This window comes from Lepidochelys kempii, chromosome 11 (genome assembly GCF_965140285.1).
Source record: "Lepidochelys kempii isolate rLepKem1 chromosome 11, rLepKem1.hap1, whole genome shotgun sequence".
Classification (NCBI taxonomy): Eukaryota; Metazoa; Chordata; order Testudines; family Cheloniidae; genus Lepidochelys; species Lepidochelys kempii.
Genome location: NC_136390.1, coordinates 9501197 through 9520766, shown reverse-complemented (window position 1 = coordinate 9520766; position 19570 = coordinate 9501197). Strand labels below are relative to the sequence as shown.

The following is a 19570-nucleotide window of genomic DNA, read 5'->3' as shown; positions in this document are numbered from 1 at the left end:
CTCACGAGTTGGGGAGCCATTACACTGTAGCAAGGGCAATCTTTCCATATTATTGAAATTACCAAAAACATTTCTTGAAGTTCTGAACCAGCTTAACTATTTTAAAGTCTGTATGTAATTCACTGAATCACCTTTCTCAAGAAACATCTGTTAGGATTAAAATACACAATAACATTAGTCTCTGTTCCAAATTCTAATTAGACTCTTGCACAATAAATTCTTGGGGATTTTTGTTTTTGCAAATTGTTGGCCATGTGCCCTGATTTTATCCCTAGAAATTGTGAAATTACTGCATTAGGAATCCACTAGATTTTGATTTTATTTCCTCATCATTTTGCTCAAGTTAAAATTAAAAGGAGCTCTCCCCAGTGGACAGCTTTTTAGTCATATGAAATGATAGTTGAGGACAAAGAGAACCGTATCACTGGAACACAGAAGCTGTAGAATTAGGATTTTTATTTAGAAAACTACCCAGCCAAAAGGCCAAAGATTCAGAGCATGGAGAACAAACTGTCTCCTTTGCTTCCAGGTCTGAGGGAAGCTTACAGTGCTGTTGCTTGGGCTTTACTTGTTCTGTAGATAAACCGTTGGCTTCGTTTTCCTAATCTGGCTTCATTTTGCGACTCTAGTGTCTCTGTCACGCACATTACGTATTTGGCCAGCAGTCTGGGTTATGGTATAATTGATCATTGAGATGAGCTGACAGTAGCTATGGCTGTTTTTCTGTTATGCTATGTATTAACATATTTATGTGCAAGTTGCAAACCTGCAGAATGCCCACTGAAGCTTACGTGAGAATTCCTCACCCTGGAGAGTCATAATTATACCAACATTACCGCCTGTGTAGACAGTACTGTGTCGATGGGAGAGCTTCTTCCGTTGGCGTATGAGTGTCTTCACTTAAGCACTACAGCAGCGCAAGTGCATGGGTGCAGCTGCGCCAATGCGGCATTTCAAGTGTAGACCGGCCCTGAGTTTCAAGTCGTAGACAGATTGTGCAGGGATTTGGACTTGTGGATAATAAGGGGTCAAGGTATTTCTTTCCAATGTGATGATCAGACATTTTAAATCATTTTCTCTGGCATAATGTTTATTGTAGCCATTCTTGTACTTCTCACACCAAGTAACGCCTGTTCTAGAGAATAAAGAATCAAATGCCATTTACTTGTACAAGCGAACTACCTGGTGCTGAAATTGATGTCTGCCTGTTACATCTAGAGCATATTATGGGTCTGCTTGGCTGGAGATGTGCAGACATCAGTAAAAGAAGCTCTTTGCACTTAGAACAATAACTAGTCAGGGAATAGGACTGTGTGTAGGGGAGGCTGATGCTTTGGAGCTGGAGCTACTTCGCACTTGTAGTAAAGATTCCACTGAGAATGGGAAGTCTATAGATCCCATGATGTCAGATAAGAATCTCTGTAATTATGAATGACATTGAATATGAATACTGGGCTAGATTATGCTCCTTTGAAGTGAAATGGGAGTTTTCTCATTGCCTCCAATGGGAGCAAGATTAGGCTCTAGCCCTGTCCATCAAAGCATTTCGCTTGTTAACATGCATCTTTATTTTTACACTTTCTTGGGTATCTGCCCCATGTTTATCAAAGCAGAAACCCATGTCATTGTCATGGCATCTGCTTGTACTTTGACAAACACTGCTTAAAGCATGAATTTTCTCAAGGATAAAACAAGGCGTGGGTCTTCCAGATAACTGTTAGTCTGAATGCAGACCGCACGCTTTACAACTCTTGGCTCAAGAAAGAAGCAGCCTCTGTGAACATGCATTAAAGGAAATGGCTTGCATGTAAGATGTACAAACCTATGTATTGTGGAAAATGTATTACACAAGTATTACAGCTGAATTACCATGGGGGGTGTCCTCTGGGGTTATCTGAGGCATACAAGATGGCTGTGCAAGTCAGATTTGCTTAGGGGAGAGGCAGCATCTCATACTTTTCAGATAATAGTTCATTTTTATTAATGAATTGATGTGCATTGTTAACTTTTAACTGCTCTTCCCTTTTATTTTCTCACATTGACTCCTGCTCACCCAAGAGCATAGTGGCAAAGCGCATGCCTTTGTATTACGCAGGAAACTAAAATGCACCATTTTAATTTGAATCTGAATAAATTTGAGTTTAAATAGGGTGTGAGTTGTTCATAACTAATTTGCTTTAAATGAAGGTTGGGAATAACAAAACTGGACCAAATCTTGCAGACTCTCAGGTGAAATTCTACTGATCTCACTTACCCCGTGGAAGTTGTGGCTGAAATGAGCCAAATTCATCCCTGGTTTAAGATGACAGACTTCAGCACCTCGGAGTTGGGTCATCAGATCAGTCTTTTCTAGGCTGGTGTCAGGACAGTCAGGCGACCAGCCATGGCTGGAGCAGGGGCAGGAACAGGCTGGAACAGGAGTAGTCTGTCAGAACTACCAGGTAGTGGGGACCATCCCCAACAGGGTGGCAATGTTGAGCAGACTAGAGTGGCTGCTTTCATTAGGATCCTACATACCTGCCTTGGGTTCCCTGGTCAGACCCTGGCTTGTGGATTGCTGGACCCTTAGTACTCTTGTAATTATCTCAAATGACTTATGAGGCTCAGAACACTCAACACAGCTTGCTGGTCCAACGCTTGCTCCATATCCACTCTGCCCTCCTGTACACGCTCTGTCTGCTGTTTTCTTGGCCGTCCTCTTGTTGTCTGTCAGTGCACGTTAGTCTCAAACGCCTCCCTAATAGGATTCCTTTCATCCATCTTCCTTACGTGCCTATATCATCTCGGCCTCCTCTCCTGCAGCTTCTCTCTGATACCACAGGCCTTGGTCTCCTGATGGCATCATTCACATGGGGTGCTGCAGTATCACCTCTCTCACAGCCCTCAAAAGTCTCATTTCCATGCCTTCAAGTTGGAGACAAATTTGTTCCATTATGATACATTATTTTTAATTTCCATTGCCCTCCCCCAAATTCTGGACCCCCATTTAGGCCAGGCACTAAGATTTTACTGGTCTTTTATTCCACATTTTCCAGCTTTTGCTTCCTATTGATCCTGCTTGCTCTATTATTACAGTACTTCTTATCCATGTAATTAGTGGCTCCATATGGCAAATGCTTTGACATTGATTTTCTCCCCTCTAATTTCTCTTCTTTGAAGTCTTGTTGTTTTTCCCAATAGCACTCTGATTTAATGTCTCCTCGGTTGTTCCTTTACTCAGTCTCAATTACTAACTTAACTCTGCTAGTTGCCTATTCTTCCATAGAGGTTCACACCAGTGTGTATAATTCTGGAAAGGTCAAAGAGAGTTTTGCCTCACTGGACTCAGTGGAAGATTTGCCTGAGTAAGGACTGCAGGATTTGGTCTCTGAGCACTGACTTGCTCTGTTGCTATTTTGACAGGTTTCAGAGTAACAGCCGTGTTAGTCTGTATTCGCAAAAAGAAAAGGAGTACTTGTGGCACCTTAGAGACTAACCAATTTATTTGAGCATAAGCTTTCGTGAGCTACAGCTCACTTCATCGGATGCATACTGCGGAAAGTGTAGAAGATCTTTTTATATACACACAAAGCATGAAAAAATACCTCCTCCCACCCCACTCTCCTGCTGGTAATAGCTTATCTAAAGTGACCACTCTCCTTACGATGTGTATGATAATCAAGGTGGGCCATTTCCAGCACAAAAAATCCAGGGTTTAACAAGAACGTCTGGGGGAGGGGGTAGGAAAAAACAAGGGGAAATAGGTTACCTTGCATAATGACTTAGCCATTCCCAGTCTTTATTTAAGCCTAAGTTAATTGTATCCAATTTGCAAATGGCTGTTGCTATTGGCTTTCTCTACAGATTTCACTAGCTGTTTGGTAGGATAGCTAAAAGCTGTTGCCAGTAAAACATCTCAGTTGATGGCTGTGTGTTCAAAAATGGAAGCAGAACAAGCAGGGTCTGATTCACCTATTCTAAGAATAAATGTACTGCAGAATGGGCTGGAAGGTGCCTATGTCACCCCCATGTAACTCTCCCCCAGAAGTAAAAGGTAAAGGGCAATTGTTTGCCCAAGAGTGGGAGGGGCCATGCACTGCACACTGGGCCTGTGGAGGGAAAGCAGGATGGTCAGCAAAATGCTGGAACAATTGACCCTGGTGTCAAAGGGTCTCTCTGGGAACCAGAGCAATGCTTGACAGCCAGCACAGGACCACTCCTCAGAGCCCTGGCTTGGAATGCAATAGAGCCAGCAAGGAGCAGAGGCACAGCGTCTTACTCATCGGGACACAGAGACATGTTACCATAGGGGAGTGACCAGCAGGTAAGGATGCTGGGGGACTGGCAAAAATGTCCATAGTACCATAGATGGAGGTGAGATAGCAAAGGGAAGGAGACGATTATGTTAAATGACCTGGTTGGGGCGCATGTGGTTGGTACTTCTTTTCTCTTTTACCAGAGAGGGAAGGCAGTCTTGTGGTTAAGGCACTGGGTTAGGATTCAAGAGAACTGGGCTCAATTCCCAGCTCCTCCAAAGACTTCTAGTGTGACCTTGGGCAAGGTTTTCCATGATGTGGATGGGAGGGGTTGCTCAAGTGCCCTGCCTACTGTTGGAGAATCTCCCTCTTAATTTCTGTCTCCTGTCCCCATCTGTAACATGAGGATAGTAATTCTTCTTTTCTACCACCCTTTGTCTGCATTGCCTATTTAAGTTGTAAGATCTTTGGAACAGACACTGTCTTATTATGTGTGTGTACAGCACCTAGCACAAGGGGGCCATGATCTTGGCTGAGGCCTCCAAGTGCTACTGTAATACAAATAATAATAATTTAATAACCTACGGTCATTAGGAAGACAGAGCAGGAATGTTTCAACTGTGGTTTTTTTTTGTCTCCATTGTCCCTCTAAATTCTTTCTCCCCGCCATGTCTGCTTTCTGTTTCCTTTATATTTGCATGTTTGATTTCTTTGCTATGTCTGAAGAATACATTTGCTAGCCAGGAAAAAAAAATAAGCATAGTTTTTGTTCTTAAAGAATCAAAAAATAAATAAGCTTAGGAAGAACAGAATCAGCTCAGCTCTTCAATATTTTATTATACTTTATTATTTATTATTCGTTATACTTTATTTTTATTTTTGAAGAGTAGGTCTCATACATTGCAGCATTTGATGGGGTGCCCTTGAAAGGCTCAAGGAATTGGTCCTAGTTATGGAGCCTTTTAGCTTCACATCAGCAGCGCAAAACCAACATAAATTGATACACATGTTAAATATAAGCCAGGTTTCCCTAGCTTGCTTTACCAACAGTATGCAGGCAAACTGGAAACCACACATTAAAGTATTCAAACACTTAGCAAACATATCACTAAGCATTTGAATAAAACCTTTCCACAATCATTTAAAACCACAGAACTGGGCTGAGAAGGAATTCCTGATTACAAGGGCTTGATAAAGTTGGGCCAAATTCTGTCCTCATTTACTCCCAGGAACCCCCCTGGAAGTTAGCAGGCTGACTGAGTGTAACTGAAAGCTGACTTTGGGCCATTGTTTAAGTGGCACTGATAGTACTGAATAGGGCATTTTGTCGGTTCGAATTTAGGAATTAGGAGGTGTAGGTTCTATCACTGGATCTGCCACTGGCTTTGCTGTGTGATCTAGAGCTAGTCATTTAACCTCATTGTGCCTCAGTTCCCCATCTATAAAACATAGATAATAAAGCTTATCCACCTTGTGCATCAATGCAAATGCGAAGTGTTGTTAAAGGTAATTATTCATTGTTGTTTTTGGTAATCCACTTTTTTTAGTAAAATCACTTGTAGGATTTAACTGACTTTTTATTCTAGTTACTTTTTTTTCCCCATCAGTCTTAAGTCTCCAAAGTGGTTTCATGACCTCATTATGAAATATGCTATGTAAGAGCTAGGTATTACTGATCACAGTACTTTCAGGGATAGTATTAAAATGAGACAAAGCACTGAATATGGTTTCATTGCTCACTATAGAGAGCTGTCAGGAAATTTAAATGCAAAATGATAATTATTTGACTGCTGTGTTTCTTATCCCCCAAATGCTACGAAGGAAGAATAACAAGAGTCATGTGACCCGGAACAGGCTATCACTGCTATCTATTCACACCTAGTGACATGGATGGTGATCAGGGGTATAGATCTGTCACAGATTTGTCACAGGCTCCAGGGAGATGCTTACCCAAACACTGGCTGCTATTAAACATAACTATGCAGACTGTTCAAGTAAGTGCTGGTGCAGTGTGCAAACCTCAGCTTTGGTAAAAAGGCCAGAAAGTGTGGCCTAGGGATCTGTGGACATACAGAATAAGAATATAAACTAAGGGCTGGATTCTGGCTGCTCATGTATGAGTGTTCCCCAGGGGCAGGGTGCCCGTTCTCCCTAAGTGCTTGTGTATCTGTGCAGGGGCAACCAAAAGCTTGATGCTTCCTCTCCTGGACCATAAGCTGCAGAACAGAGCTGATGTAACCGGTGGCACTAATCACCCTTAAGAGGGTGTGGCCACGGCAGTACCAAGCTGCGGTACCAAGTGCTGTGGGCACCACACACTGAATCCTTTAAAAAAAGTGTAGTAATTGCCATCCTGCCAGCCCTGCTTTCTTGCAGGCAGAATGTCTCGAGCCACAGTTGTTTGTTTGTGTGGTGCCCTAGTGTGGCTGTGGTTTTAAAATCCACGAAATAAAAGTGTGTGTCTGTGTATGAATTTACCTTTTTTTACGTGTACATCTACATGTTTGTAATTTAGACGTGCATCTGTGTAAATACCAGTCATTATGACTGCGGTAGACACTCCTTGATGCCACACCGATCACACTTTAGTTCAGCAGTTGACTATCTTTTGCTGTGGTGGCTCCTAGAGTATGGAACTTGATCCCACTGGGTGTCGGCCTTAGTCCATCACTTCCTGCTCCCCCTTTCAGGGTTTTTAATCTTAATTGTGCTTGGAATGTTAAAATGTTTTATTTTATGGTTGATAATTTATGAAACATTTTACAGTTTTAGCACTTTATTATGGTTTAAGTCAGGAGTGTGCAAACCTTTTGCCCCAAGGGCTACATCTGGATATGGAAATTGTATGGTGGGCCATTAATGCTCACAAAATTGGGATTTGGGTGCTAGAGGGGGTGAGGGGTCTGGCTGGGGGCGAGGGCTCTGGGGTGGGGCCAGAAACGAGGAGTTCAGGTTGCAGGAGGGGGCTCCAGGCTGGGCAGGTGGTTGGGGCGCGGGAGAGGCTCAGGAGTGCAGGCTCCAGGCAGCACTTACCTCAAGCAGCTCCTGGAAGCAGTGGCATGTCTCCCCTCCGGCTCCTACATGGAGCCGTGGCCAGGCTCTGTGTGCTGCCCCGTCTGCAGGCACCACCCCTGGAGCTCCCATTGCCTGCAGTTCCTGGCCAATGGGAGCTGCGGGGGTGGCACTTGTGGCAGGGGCCACTGGCTGACCCTAAGCATAGGAGCTGGAGGGGGGACATGCTGCTGCTTCCGGGATCAACACGAGGCCGCAGCACGTGTGCAAAGAGCGGCCCCCGACTCCACTCCCTGGCGGGAGCACGGGAGCAGGACAAGCCCCAAACCGTGCTCCCCAGCGGGAGCTCGAGAGCCAGATTAAATTGGCTGGCTGGCCGTATGTGGCCCATGGGCTGTAGTTTGCCCACCCCTGGTTTAAGTGCTTATCTAATTAGTATATGTTAATTAGTTCTATAGTGGCTAAAGAGTTATGGGGAAGGGGTCGATGTGTGCATAACACCTTATAGTTTATGCAGGCATAGTATTAGTCTGTATGTGGTCACCTGTTGGTTGCCCCTGAATTTAGATTATAAATCCTCAGGAGAGAGAGAGACCTTATCTTCCTGTCTGTATTGTCCATCGCAATGCACACAGTGGTACCTGCCAATGAAAGGCTAGTTTCTCCTTTGTCATGTGTGGGTGCTTTGCAGAATCACAGGGCGTTATTACACCCACAAACACAATACATTAGTGTATTGTCAGTGCAGAGGGAGCACCAGCTAACAGCCAGAAGTGCTCCAAGGCATCAAGAGGCCATCACCATTCGGTTTGGGGGCAAGGCAAGACTCCTGCCGACAGAGCACCTGCCAGTATGTTGCAGCAGCTGTTGGGGGAGTGCATGCTGCAGGCTCACTGATAGATACCATGATCATGATTATGGTATATAATTATAAGAAGATCTTAGGAGAACCATATGGGGTGCACCACCCAGCACTCCCGAAGACATCCTGCCTGTATCGTCCCTGCTCTTCTGCTTTGCCAGTGCACTCACTCACCTCCATTCCCAATGTCCCAAAGAGGAGCAAGGCTATAATTTGACCATTCTCTATCTTAGGTATTTTTAGAGTGCTTATCACCCTCATGTCTAAATACTGAATAATAATCTTTTTGGATGGGACGATGTTCTGAGAGCGAAATGACGCCATTATATAGAAAAATTACTACTTGCAGCATTTCCTCCTCCTGTGATCTCTTCAGAGGAGACTATTCTTCAGACGAGCCCGTGTCTATTTTGTGTGGGCCATAATGATCCTGTGGCCTTTTTTGTAAAAGTGGGGAATTGCTCTGGAGTCCTGTGCCAAGGTTGTCAGCCACTCTCCATCCCAGTGTGTTGTTTGTGTATAAAATGTACAGCACTTCAGGATCCTTCAGGAGAGCAGATGCTATAGAAATGTAAAATGCAATGTCCTTCAGCTTACAGAGACTGAGTATTATAGAGCACTCGGCTGATGAGTGTACTGCATTTAATGATTTACTAATTATTTCAGTAGGCTGAAAAATTTGTGCCATAAATACCATTCTGGGGCATGCAGGCTAGAAAGGCGCCATTTCCTATGATGTCATGACAACAGATGGTGCTAATGGCTGGAAACCTGAACCTGTTCTGTTGGGTTCCGGGGACTTGTTAAATTTCCAAGCAGAATTCCCCTGCTGCATATGTAAAAAAGGAACATCCATCCGTCCATTTACAAGGTTGTAAATATTGGTCCTCGTCTCACTCATCTCGCCTTAGAAGTCTTATTCACTTCAGTGGAGCTGTTAGTGTGAGTAAGGCAAACAGGATTTGGCCTATTGATTGCCCAAGTGATTGCACTCTTCGATATTCCCGTGGGCTCCAGGCAAATAAAAAATTCACCAACAGATGTCTCCCTGGCATCTGAGTCTGACACAGTCTCTTTTCGCTAGTTAATTCCAAGGTTGGGGACCAATCCTGAGAGGTGCTGGTCACCCTTACCTCTGAAGCTCAACTCCTAGCAGGACTGAGCCCCTGGGGTTGTGATACAGCTCCACAAAAGAGATCTAAATGGATTTACATGATTTTTTAATAAACACTGACTAGCTTTTCAGTTTATACACATTTATTTGTGCCACTCACACAAGAGTTGATTTGTGTTTGTCAGTCACCCTTTATGTATATATGTTTTTGTATATAATAATCTTGAAACTGGGTTTACAATGGGAATATTTGCATATTTGGAATATTACTCTGATTCTTAAAACCTCTGGGGTGAGGTGGAGGGGAGGGCGGTTTTGATAATAGCAGGACTGGGGCTTAGATCTGTGTTCAGTTCCTGGCTCTACCACAGGTTTCCTGGGTGGCATTGGCAAGTCACTTAACCACTCTGCCTCATTCTGTTCAGCTGTAAAATGGGGTGGGGGGAATAGTACATCTCTGGTTCACAAGGTGGTTGAGAGGCTTAATAGTTGTAAGGCACTTTCAGATCCTCTGATAGAAGGTGCTATAGAAGTGCAAAGCATAAGTACATGTTTAAACAGAAAATCCATCGTGATGTTTTACTTGCTGTTTTAAAAATAAAAATGTACTTCACTACAGCTACACCAGCAGTAGTATGATTAATACCTCTAGTTCTGGAAAGCTATTCCTACTTCTTTACTGACTATTAAAGATTCTCTTCCCCCATGCCATATACATGTCTTGCTCATTGATCAGTATCACTAGAGCTCAGCTCACTGAGAAGAATGCTAAGTGTGTCATAAATATTATGCTAATAAGAGAGCCTGGGAGGATGGTTTAATATCTTTACTCACAGTTAGTGCTGACATATTCCCAAAGCATAATTTAAAGGGAATTTTCAAGGATCCAAACTGCAAATTAAAAAAGAGAAAACCTACTATTGATGTCAACAGGAAAAGCTGAAACAGTCACATATAAAAATAACGAGCTATTGTTGATAATTAAATATACTCTGAAGCAGTGGAAAACTGTGTTGAGAGATAATCGTATCTCTATACAAACAGACCCTGAAGGTTAACTGGAGCCCTGAGTTCTGAAAATCCTCATAAAGAAACCTTTTGGGGACAGGCAGGCAAAGTGTAGAATAGAAAAGCTGTATGTGTTTTCTCTCTTTGCCATTCAATTTAAAACTATGTTAAATCATATGTTTTTCTTCAAGGTTTGTGCTGTAAATTTCCTTGGTTAGCATAATGTCTTTCAGTGGGTAAGGCACCAGAACAAGAGTCAATTGATGAGGGTTTTGTTCACAGCTGTAACAGTGAACAAATTATTATTATTTGTTTCCCTTGCCTGTCTTGTCTATTTATTTCAATGTTAAGATCTTTGGGACAGAGCCTATCTTTTACTATGTGTGTGCACAACACCTAGCATGGTGGAGTCCTGAGCTTGGCTGCAGCCTCTATAAGTGCTACGGTAATACAGATAACGATCTTGCACTTAATGGGATTTTTCACATCAATGAAAGTTTTCCTGAATAAGGAAGGTAGGATTGGCTCCTTTTTTGGTTCCTGTTTTATAGCTTCCTTAGATTAATGCATAATGGGTTTGGAAGGGCCCTCTTGGGTCCCTTGGCCACCATTCTCTAACGGCTAACAGTAATATTCATAGACCACCACAGAAAACTGCCACAATAACTTTGTAGTTTATGTCACAGTGTTGCCAACCCCAAGTGTTTAAAACTCCATGAGCCTGACCCCTACAAATCATGAGATTAGATTAAAATCATGGGAATTTAGAGCTAATATATGTTAGGTTCTTTTTATTTGGCTTCTGTTTTTTTGAGTCTTTAGGGTTCATGTTTTCAAGCTTTTCTCTGCAGCCATAAGGAATAAAATTTACAAAAGAACATAGTGCGTTTCCCCCTTCCCCCCCAAAAAAAAAATTCTAAGAAAGTTGAAATTCTACTAGAATCACCTGACTCCAAGAGCTGAGACTTTAAAAAAGCTCTAAATATAGCAAGGCTTGCGATACAGTCATGAGAATTAGCAACAATTAGACCGCGGAATGTTTTGTTTGATCTTCTAGTACGGTGTTCTGCAGTGGCTGACTCATGAATTTGGCAGTCTTTGTTGGTACTGGATTATAAAGTCGTCAGGGCTGTGGCTTATTGTCTCTTGTAAAGCATTGTGCATACTTATGGTGCTGTATAAAAGTTGTATCTGACTGTCAAATCTATTGTAGGGCATTCATCACCTCAGTATCTGGACACCACGTTCCTTAATATGAGTGATTATACTGGAATTATTAAAGGTAGAATTAAGCAAATGTGATTTTTATCATAATATGTGATTGTCTTCTGAGATACTTCCTTCAGGAGAAATTTTTTTTACCAGGCTAATGAAACTACTTGTACTGGCTGTGCGTGTACCTGTCTGGGAAGCTGGTAGGAGGCACATTAAAGCCACAATGTGAGTTGTATAAGTGTGATGTGTTAGTGAAGCAGAAAACCATTCCAGCTGTCAAGGTTCCTAAAAGAAAGATATTTCCTCTCCATAATGGGAGTCTAACGCACACTACAGTAGGAGTAACTTAATTAATTAACTCTTGGTTAAATAGAATTGTAACAGGAGCCAAAATATTAAATTGACATTTCCTAACCAAGGAAAGGAAATAGAAACATGTTACTTGAGATCGAAGAGAAGGGTAGGTTTAAAAACCCCAGTTAGTACTTGGCATAGAGCTCTCGGAGTGAGAAAAGAAGGCTGTCTCCTTCCACCTTACCTAAAGGTTGTTATTTATTATTAGGAATATTATGGTAGGCCATAAAGGCGCTTATTTAAAAGACACCGCCTGCCTCTAAGTGTTTATAATTTAGGTTGCAACAAAAGGCAACAGATGGATGAAATACTCAGAAGGGGAGGGGACGAGTTAACTGTGAAATAGGAATATGTAACCATGATGAGCCATAGGCATGACTCACCTAGCTGTCCTCAGCTGGTAGTGTCTTTTAGGGATCGTGGATTGGGTGAATAAGGAGAACTCACTTCAAAGTGAGTTTTGAAGACGGTAAGATGGATGGAATTTGTGCCAGAGTTTTTCCTATTTATTCTGGGAAGCGTGGGGAAAAGCATGAAGCTGTTTGTTGGAAAAGCCAACCGATCAGTGGTGAAGGCTGGGAACACTCGCAGAGTGAAGGCAGCAACTGACATCGCAGTGAGTTAATGGAGTGGCTGGATAGAGCAGGACCTTTAAGGTGTGGCCTGGAAGCTTGTGTCTGATTTGGAGAAGGGGGAGGCAGTGGACAGATACACAGAGGCGGGGTGACAGGTCAAATGAGGTGGTAGGAGACACTGTGCTGAATGAGAAACCATATTGAGGAGATGCTGTGCCTGGTCAATTTTATTTTCTTGTGTTTGGAACAACATTCAGTTTTACCCATTTCACCCTGCCAAGGAGAATAGCCCTTCTCTCAGATTGTTTTCATTGTTTGCCCTTTGTATGTTTTAATTTTTTTCCCTCTAGATAGCTGTAAAATCAATATAACAATTCAAGGGAACATATAATGGTGGGGCTAAATCGTGGGATGTCTCAGGCATGGTAATGAGAAAAGTGTTATAAATTGTAGCTATCTGACTCAGAGGCTGATCTGATACTCACACAGAAGGAGTGAAAAGCCATTTGTGTCCTAAAGGAGTCTCAGCCTGGGTCAGGGATGCCCTTTTATACTTTAGGGTATAAAAGTATCCAAGGGGCACTTGTCTGAACAAAATAGGCCAATACACACAGGGCCATGGCATGGAGTACAGGATACTAAAAAGGGGGTTGTTACGTACACCAAATGTAATTTGGCATTGGGGCAGGGCACCATATCCTTTGCTGTGCATCTGTTGGAGGTTCTAATATTTGGGCTTTACCTGTCCATTGTGCTTTAGTATTGAGCTTGCAGTCTTTAGTATCAAGTGTACCAAAACATGCCTCTCTTTCCATGCCTTCTTATGTGCATTCATTACAGGACAGGTACACTATAAGTGCAAGGTTCTTCTACACTACCCAGCCTCTGCCCCTTCACTCTGACCTGGAGGGACTATTTCACTGGAGGGGAGGCCAGCTGATTTTCCATTCTCATTTAATCTGGGTTTACATGCTGGCTAGTTAATGCCATTTGGTTTTGTGTGTGTGTGTCTTTGTCTGAAATCTGGACTAAGACCCACTAGCACATTTCACATAGGGCATCAGAAAACCAGATAGTAATGGCTTTGTCACACCAACCTGGACTGGTTTTGAACAGGTAACTTAGAGGTGAAGTTTGTGTACCTTAATATCAATTCTCTGAGCCATTCAGTCATTTGGTGCATATGCTGATTTAAAACATACCCCAAGTTAGTTGTTTAGATGAACAAGTTCCTTTAGGCCAAAATTTCCAAACTTGGTAGCCTGGAGTCGGGCACCTAAGTAACAGAGGCCCATTTTTCAGAGGCATTTAGCACCCATAGGTCCTATTGATCTTACTGTGGGTGCTCAGTGACTCTTTGTTTAGGTGCCTAAGTGTGGATTTAGTTGCTTAATTTAAGGTATGCAAGTTCAAAAAATGTGGGATTAATTTTTAAGGTCTCATCTTGTAAAGATGCCAAGCATGCCAGGATCCATTGATGCTTAGATCCCAAGGCAGTAGTAGGTATCTTGGGAATGCTCAGCTGTATACATTGACCTCAGTGGGAACAGAGGGTGTTCAGCACCTTGCAGAATCAGGCCCAAAGACCGTAATGCAGCATCTTAACTAGAAATGTATTGGGCAAGAATAGCTCAGGTATAAACCAACATTATTTACAAGAATAATGCTCTTCTCAAATACTTCCCATGTAAATAACTAACAAGAGACTCAGCTACAATGATTAGCTGAAATTTCTAAGGACCCAAGTGTTTCATATTTTTCAAATGAAAACTTGACACTCTCACGATTATAGTTTGTTTTAAAATGTCCCACACTATTTTGGAGATGTTCTCCCTGATGTACTGTCTCAGGAATGCAGGAATCAGTAGTTATGGTGAAGAAAATATTGGCCCATTATCTGCTCAGATTCTTGAGCTCCTGGCATAGCATCTCCTGCTTGTTTTACATCTCACACAGACCTGAAGGGGTTACGCTGTAAAATGAATAATGACTAAATTTATTTGTCATGGACAAATGATGACAGCTGTTGAGATGCTCCCGTTAGAGCTTCCCAAGGGATAACTCAGGCTAGTTCCTATTGTGAGCCAAGCTAGCAAGATAGAGTAAGCTTGTCTTCATTCTTGGATTGTCTGTCCTGGGTTACTAACAGTAGCAGTGAATTTCTTTCCTAGAAATGGCCTGAAGTTTTTTGGGCTAAAATGGGCATTCATGTGAATTTTGCAGAGCCACAGTTGTACAAACAGGACTGAAGCCATAGCTGTTTAAATCCATGTGTGAAGACAGCAGCTTAATGAATACAAGGGGCAATGATTGATTCTGTTCTGGACTGAAATCTGCAGCAGTCTGTGAAACAGTGTTACATCTGGGCACGCTATGGAAAATATGAAGGAATGTTGAGGAAGCTTATTTGCAAAAGGATATGTACTTGTAAGCAATTTCTTCTTTTTTTCCTTTGTAATGATTGTAAGTGAATAGAAGAGATTTTAAGCAAATTGCATTTTTTTTTAAATTTTGAGAGAGAGCAGAGTAGTGAGCAGACAAAGGCCCTTTTGGGTAAGGCATGTCTCTGCTGGATATTACTAAGCATCATTCATAAATGAGCATTGGGGTCATAAGGCAGGAGAATAGTCATGATTGTTAAATGGTAAACACTGTGATCCATATTTTATCCCTGGTGCACACACAGTGAAGTCAATGGATTACACCTGGGTTGAATTTGGCCCTATAGGATTTACAGCTAGAGTGCAATATTATAAATGATGATTGTGACCATCAGCTGTTGAATTGGGAAGAACGTCCTTCTTCATGTTACTGTATAGTTGATTTGGTTGTATTTTATTTTATGAACTCCACGTTCAGATTTTTTGTTCTTTGTTTCTTTTTCTGTTCAATACGTGTGCTGCTGAAAGACCTGGTATGCAGTTTTGAATGTGCCAGAATATTATCCTTAATTTTCAATCAAGGAAATGCTCTCTGGATGTTAAAGGCTATTTGACATAGATATTAGAAAAAACATTTGGCCACAATGTTAACTTTAAAGTATAAGAAGATCCATTTGATTGTAATTTGCCTCTCTTTTTTTATAGCTAATACTCAGGAAAGCTCATTTTAGATTAGTATGTTAGCAAAATTAATGGAGTTTTACTAACATGCTACAAAAATGAGGTTATTCTTGCTATTTGGTTTCTGAGTTTTTATTTTACTTTGTTATCTGGACTAGGAAACCACACCCTTTGTGTGTGCTGGGGGGATGAGGGTTGGAAAAGCATAATTGCTAGATTATTTTTAAGTTAAATAAATGACAATCTAGATGGACATTAATGCAACTGACACAAGATGTATACTATTAGATAAAAGTGCTACTTTTGAAATAATGCAGAATATCTGCTATCTGGTTGTATTAATGGCAATGATTTCCTCTTGGCTGGTAATAGACATAGCATAACCTTTTACTTGATACCCAGATATCTCTGTATAAGAATTTAAAAGAAAATGTATTTGGGATGAAATTCACCCCAGTGCTAAAGGTCTGGGCAAGCCCACCCTCACCACCCCATGATAAAGGTTTAAATGGTGCAGGGGGCCTTGTGCATGCTCACCAGACACTGGGTGGAATTTCACCCCTTGACCCCATTCAGTCCGTCCCTATTTACTGAAGTACTTAAGCATTCACTTCACTTGAGGCATATGCTTAAAGTGAAACTTATGCTTAAAAGCTTTGCTGAATAGGGAAGGACTTAGCCAGGTGCTTAAATGGTCTGATGAGTTGGGAGATAGTGACTAAGATATGCCCAGAACTGTTAAATGAGCTCTGCTCTCCTGAGCCAATGGAGTGGTTCGTGCTGAATGTGTTCAACCCCTGGCTGGAATTGAGTGCCTTGAATCACTCAACAGTGACCATTAAAGATTCTGCCTGATTAAAGATGGCACTGATGGGGTCCAGCCAGAGGGAATCATGTTCAACTTCCCGACAGAAGGAGGCGGGTGCAGACATCCCAAATTGGATGCAACAGTCCTGAAATGCAGAGTTCAAGTCCCGGTCCCAGGCTGAATGATTCCAGGACATTTGTTCTGGATTCCCTGTGGCAACGCTCCGCACCTGCCTGAGCCTCAGGGGCAGTGCCGGCCTCTTTCGGGGGGGGGGGGCCTGAGGTGGGCCTTAGCCGTCCCATCACCATGAGGCCCTGCCCCCTGCTCTTTCTCACCCCACACCCCTGAGACTTCACCCTCTGGCCAGATCAGAAGCTGCAGCCCAGCAATTGTATGAGCCGCCCAGGGAGCCTAGGTCGCTATGGGGAGCCCTGGACTCTCCACCTACCCTGGGTGGTACACCCCAGGGGGCGGGGACATGGGCCAGAAGCTGGTCTTGGGCACCCCGGCCCTCCGCCCAGGGCAGGTGGAGGGTCCAGGGCTCCCCACAGCAGCCCAGGCTCCCTGGGCAGCTCTTACTGCTGCCCGGCTTTGGCTTCCAACCTGGCCAGGGATGGGGCTTCAGGGAGAAGAGGAGGAGTAGGGTGTGGAGTTTGCGGGAGAGAGAAGGGATAGAGGACGGGGCCAACAGAGGCAGGCAGGGCTCCTGCATATGTCCTGCTTTTGCCTTTTGAAAAGGAGGTCACCTTAGGTTGGCGTAATGTGATCCTGAAGGGCTGTGTGGTGGGAGTAGATTTGGGAGAAAACATAGTAGAACTCAATCTGATTTTCTTAGCACACAAAGCTCGGGTCAGCCGTCCAAACATTTTACACCTTCCAAATGACTATGTAGCAAATTATCATTTAAAAACAAAGTAAAGTGGATTTAGGGCTGTTGAAAGTTGCATGATTAACAGCCCTGAAAGCCAGTGTCTTTTATTGATACATACAACATAGGGACAGCATGGGCAGTAGATATGTGGTCTTCCCCACACTGCCCCTTTGAGGAGCCTCAGGGCTTGTCTACACCAGTGCTTAAGTCAACGTAACTTACATCGCTCAGGGGTGTGAAATCCCCCCTACCTCCCCCGAGCGACGTAAGTTAAATCAATTTGAAGTGCTATCTACAGCGTGCTGTGTCAGCAGGAGAGCTTTTGCGTCTCATTGAGGTAGACGAATTACATAGACGGAAGAGCGTTTTCGTCGACATAGTGCTTCACCAGATACGTTACACGGGCGCAGCTGCAGTGAAGGCAAGCCCTCAGTCCTGTTGTACAGACACCACCTCTACGGGTGAGAGGGTAGCTGAGGATTTATGGGCCCTTCAGTCCTTTATCTCGGCTACGATTACAAACCACTGCCTGAATTCTCAGTTACACTGAGCCTGTTTACTCCTCTTGAGGTGGAAAGCTGTAGATCTCCTGAGCTGCCCAGCTCCCTGAATTTGTATTTAGAAAGGATGGTTGGGCACAGGCATTGATCATAGTTTGTTGGTTTATTCTTTTAAACATAACTTCAGCGAAGCCTTGAAAAGCTGTTGAAGTGAGAGCTGTCTCCAGTGTTCTTGCAGGAAATGCACAGAGCACCTGCTCCAATATAGGCACCCCAGTTGGGAAATGTTTTAGTTTCACCTTAGTTATGGCTGAATGTGGTTCTTCCTCAGATAAAAATTTTGATGATGAAGACTCTGTGGACGGGAACAGACCTTCCTCGGCCAGCTCCTCTACATCTTCAAAGGCCCCTCCAAACTCCCGCAGAGTTGGCATGGGGACTGCTCGCAGACTTGGGTCTGCAGCTCTGGGCTCAAAGTCCACAGGTAAGGCAATATTGCATATTGGGTGAAACTCACCTCTCTGCAAAGATCCTGCACAACACCTAAGCTCTGCTGAAGTCCCATTTAAGCCTTATTTTGAGGACCTACGTGTTGCATAGTCCTTGTGTTGGCCCTCATTAGGGTGGTGAATTGCTCTGTCTGAGAACATGAGAGTTATACTGTCTGAACACCAAAGATGTGTTCTGGAAGAGTGGACCTGCAAATGATTCCCACATCCAGATCCACTTAGTGATCTTCAGCATTGTGTTTGAAGCAACAGTGTGCAGTGATCCACCTTTTCTTCCCAAAGGAACTGCACCTCTGTAGTCAAATAGCTTAAATAACACAGGCTGTTTATTTAACAAATAAGGTCAAAAATGTATGTGCTAAACTCCAGTTTCATGCAATTTAAAACAGTTGGCAAATTGTTTTTTAACACTTTTGGCACTTGACCTCCAACTTCTGACGCTCTAATTAAAGGGTGAACAGAAAACTGAACAATGACTCTGAATTTATTTGCAAATTGCAACTAAAGGAAACTTTCCTGTTTCCTTTCTCAAACAATAACTTCCATCTGAATAATGTCCTTAAGCCTTTCCCTTTTCTCCCCATCTCCGTATCTTCAGTCTGTGTGCCTGTCAGGAAATCCACACATTAATCAATTATAAATGAGACTAAATCCTTTAAGAGAAAACCTCCCTTGTAGTTTAAGTAAATATTCCATCTCATCTTTTCAGGCAACACCCCCTAACATTTGAATGACTGCCTTAACGACATCGTAATGTGCTCCGTGGTGCCTAGGAATTGAAGGATGCTGTGTATAGTGTGTGCTTTGCTTTGAATTTCCTTGCCTTTGTTATTTCCATTACAGCTGTAACACTTTCCATGTAGGTTTGGATGGGGGTCGGGAGTGGGGTGAATTCTCTCTTCTTTAGGTGCTTTCATAACTGAGCATATTTTTAGTGATTATACTGTTGTTGATGAGAAGGGTGAAAAGGCTTTTTCATTTATCTGTCAGCAGCCAAAGAGGGAGCTGGTGCTGTTGATGAGGAGGATTTTATTAAAGCGTTTGATGATGTCCCAACAGTTCAGGTAAGAAGAAATGCATTTTAAAACATTTAACAGTAACAGTATAACACAGATGTCCAACCCAATCCCACTCTCATTGAAATCAATAGCTGAGGCCCATTAGGTTCAGTGGTGGCAAGCTCTAATAAAGAGGTAGTCAAGGGAGTAAAGAGATGTTTTCATTTTCAGATTTGGAAAGAGATGGTGAGTTAGAGAGATACAGGAAGGGGATTCCAAATGACAGGAGCTGCAGCGTGGCAGTGGAGCAATTGTCTGGAGGACTGAAAGGGAAGTCAGTGCTTGACAGACAGAGGGAAATGAGAGAAAAGCAAAGAGACAAGGCTGTGAGGTTGGCTGGAGCAAGCCAAAAGAGCATGTTTAAAATGAGGAAAGCCGGTCATCTTA

At 42.9% G+C, this 19570-nt stretch overlaps 1 protein-coding gene across 1 annotated transcript in view; it reads left to right on the top strand.

The window, feature by feature from the left end:
* The window catches only part of CLASP1 (cytoplasmic linker associated protein 1), a 267031-nt gene that overhangs the window by 112149 nt on the left and 135312 nt on the right, over positions 1–19570 (top strand). Inside the window, exons 9-10 of the mRNA XM_073305074.2 lie at positions 17948–18100; positions 19116–19189. Coding sequence (XP_073161175.1) covers positions 17948–18100; positions 19116–19189 — 227 coding nt within the window. The remainder of the gene's footprint in view (positions 1–17947; positions 18101–19115; positions 19190–19570) is intronic.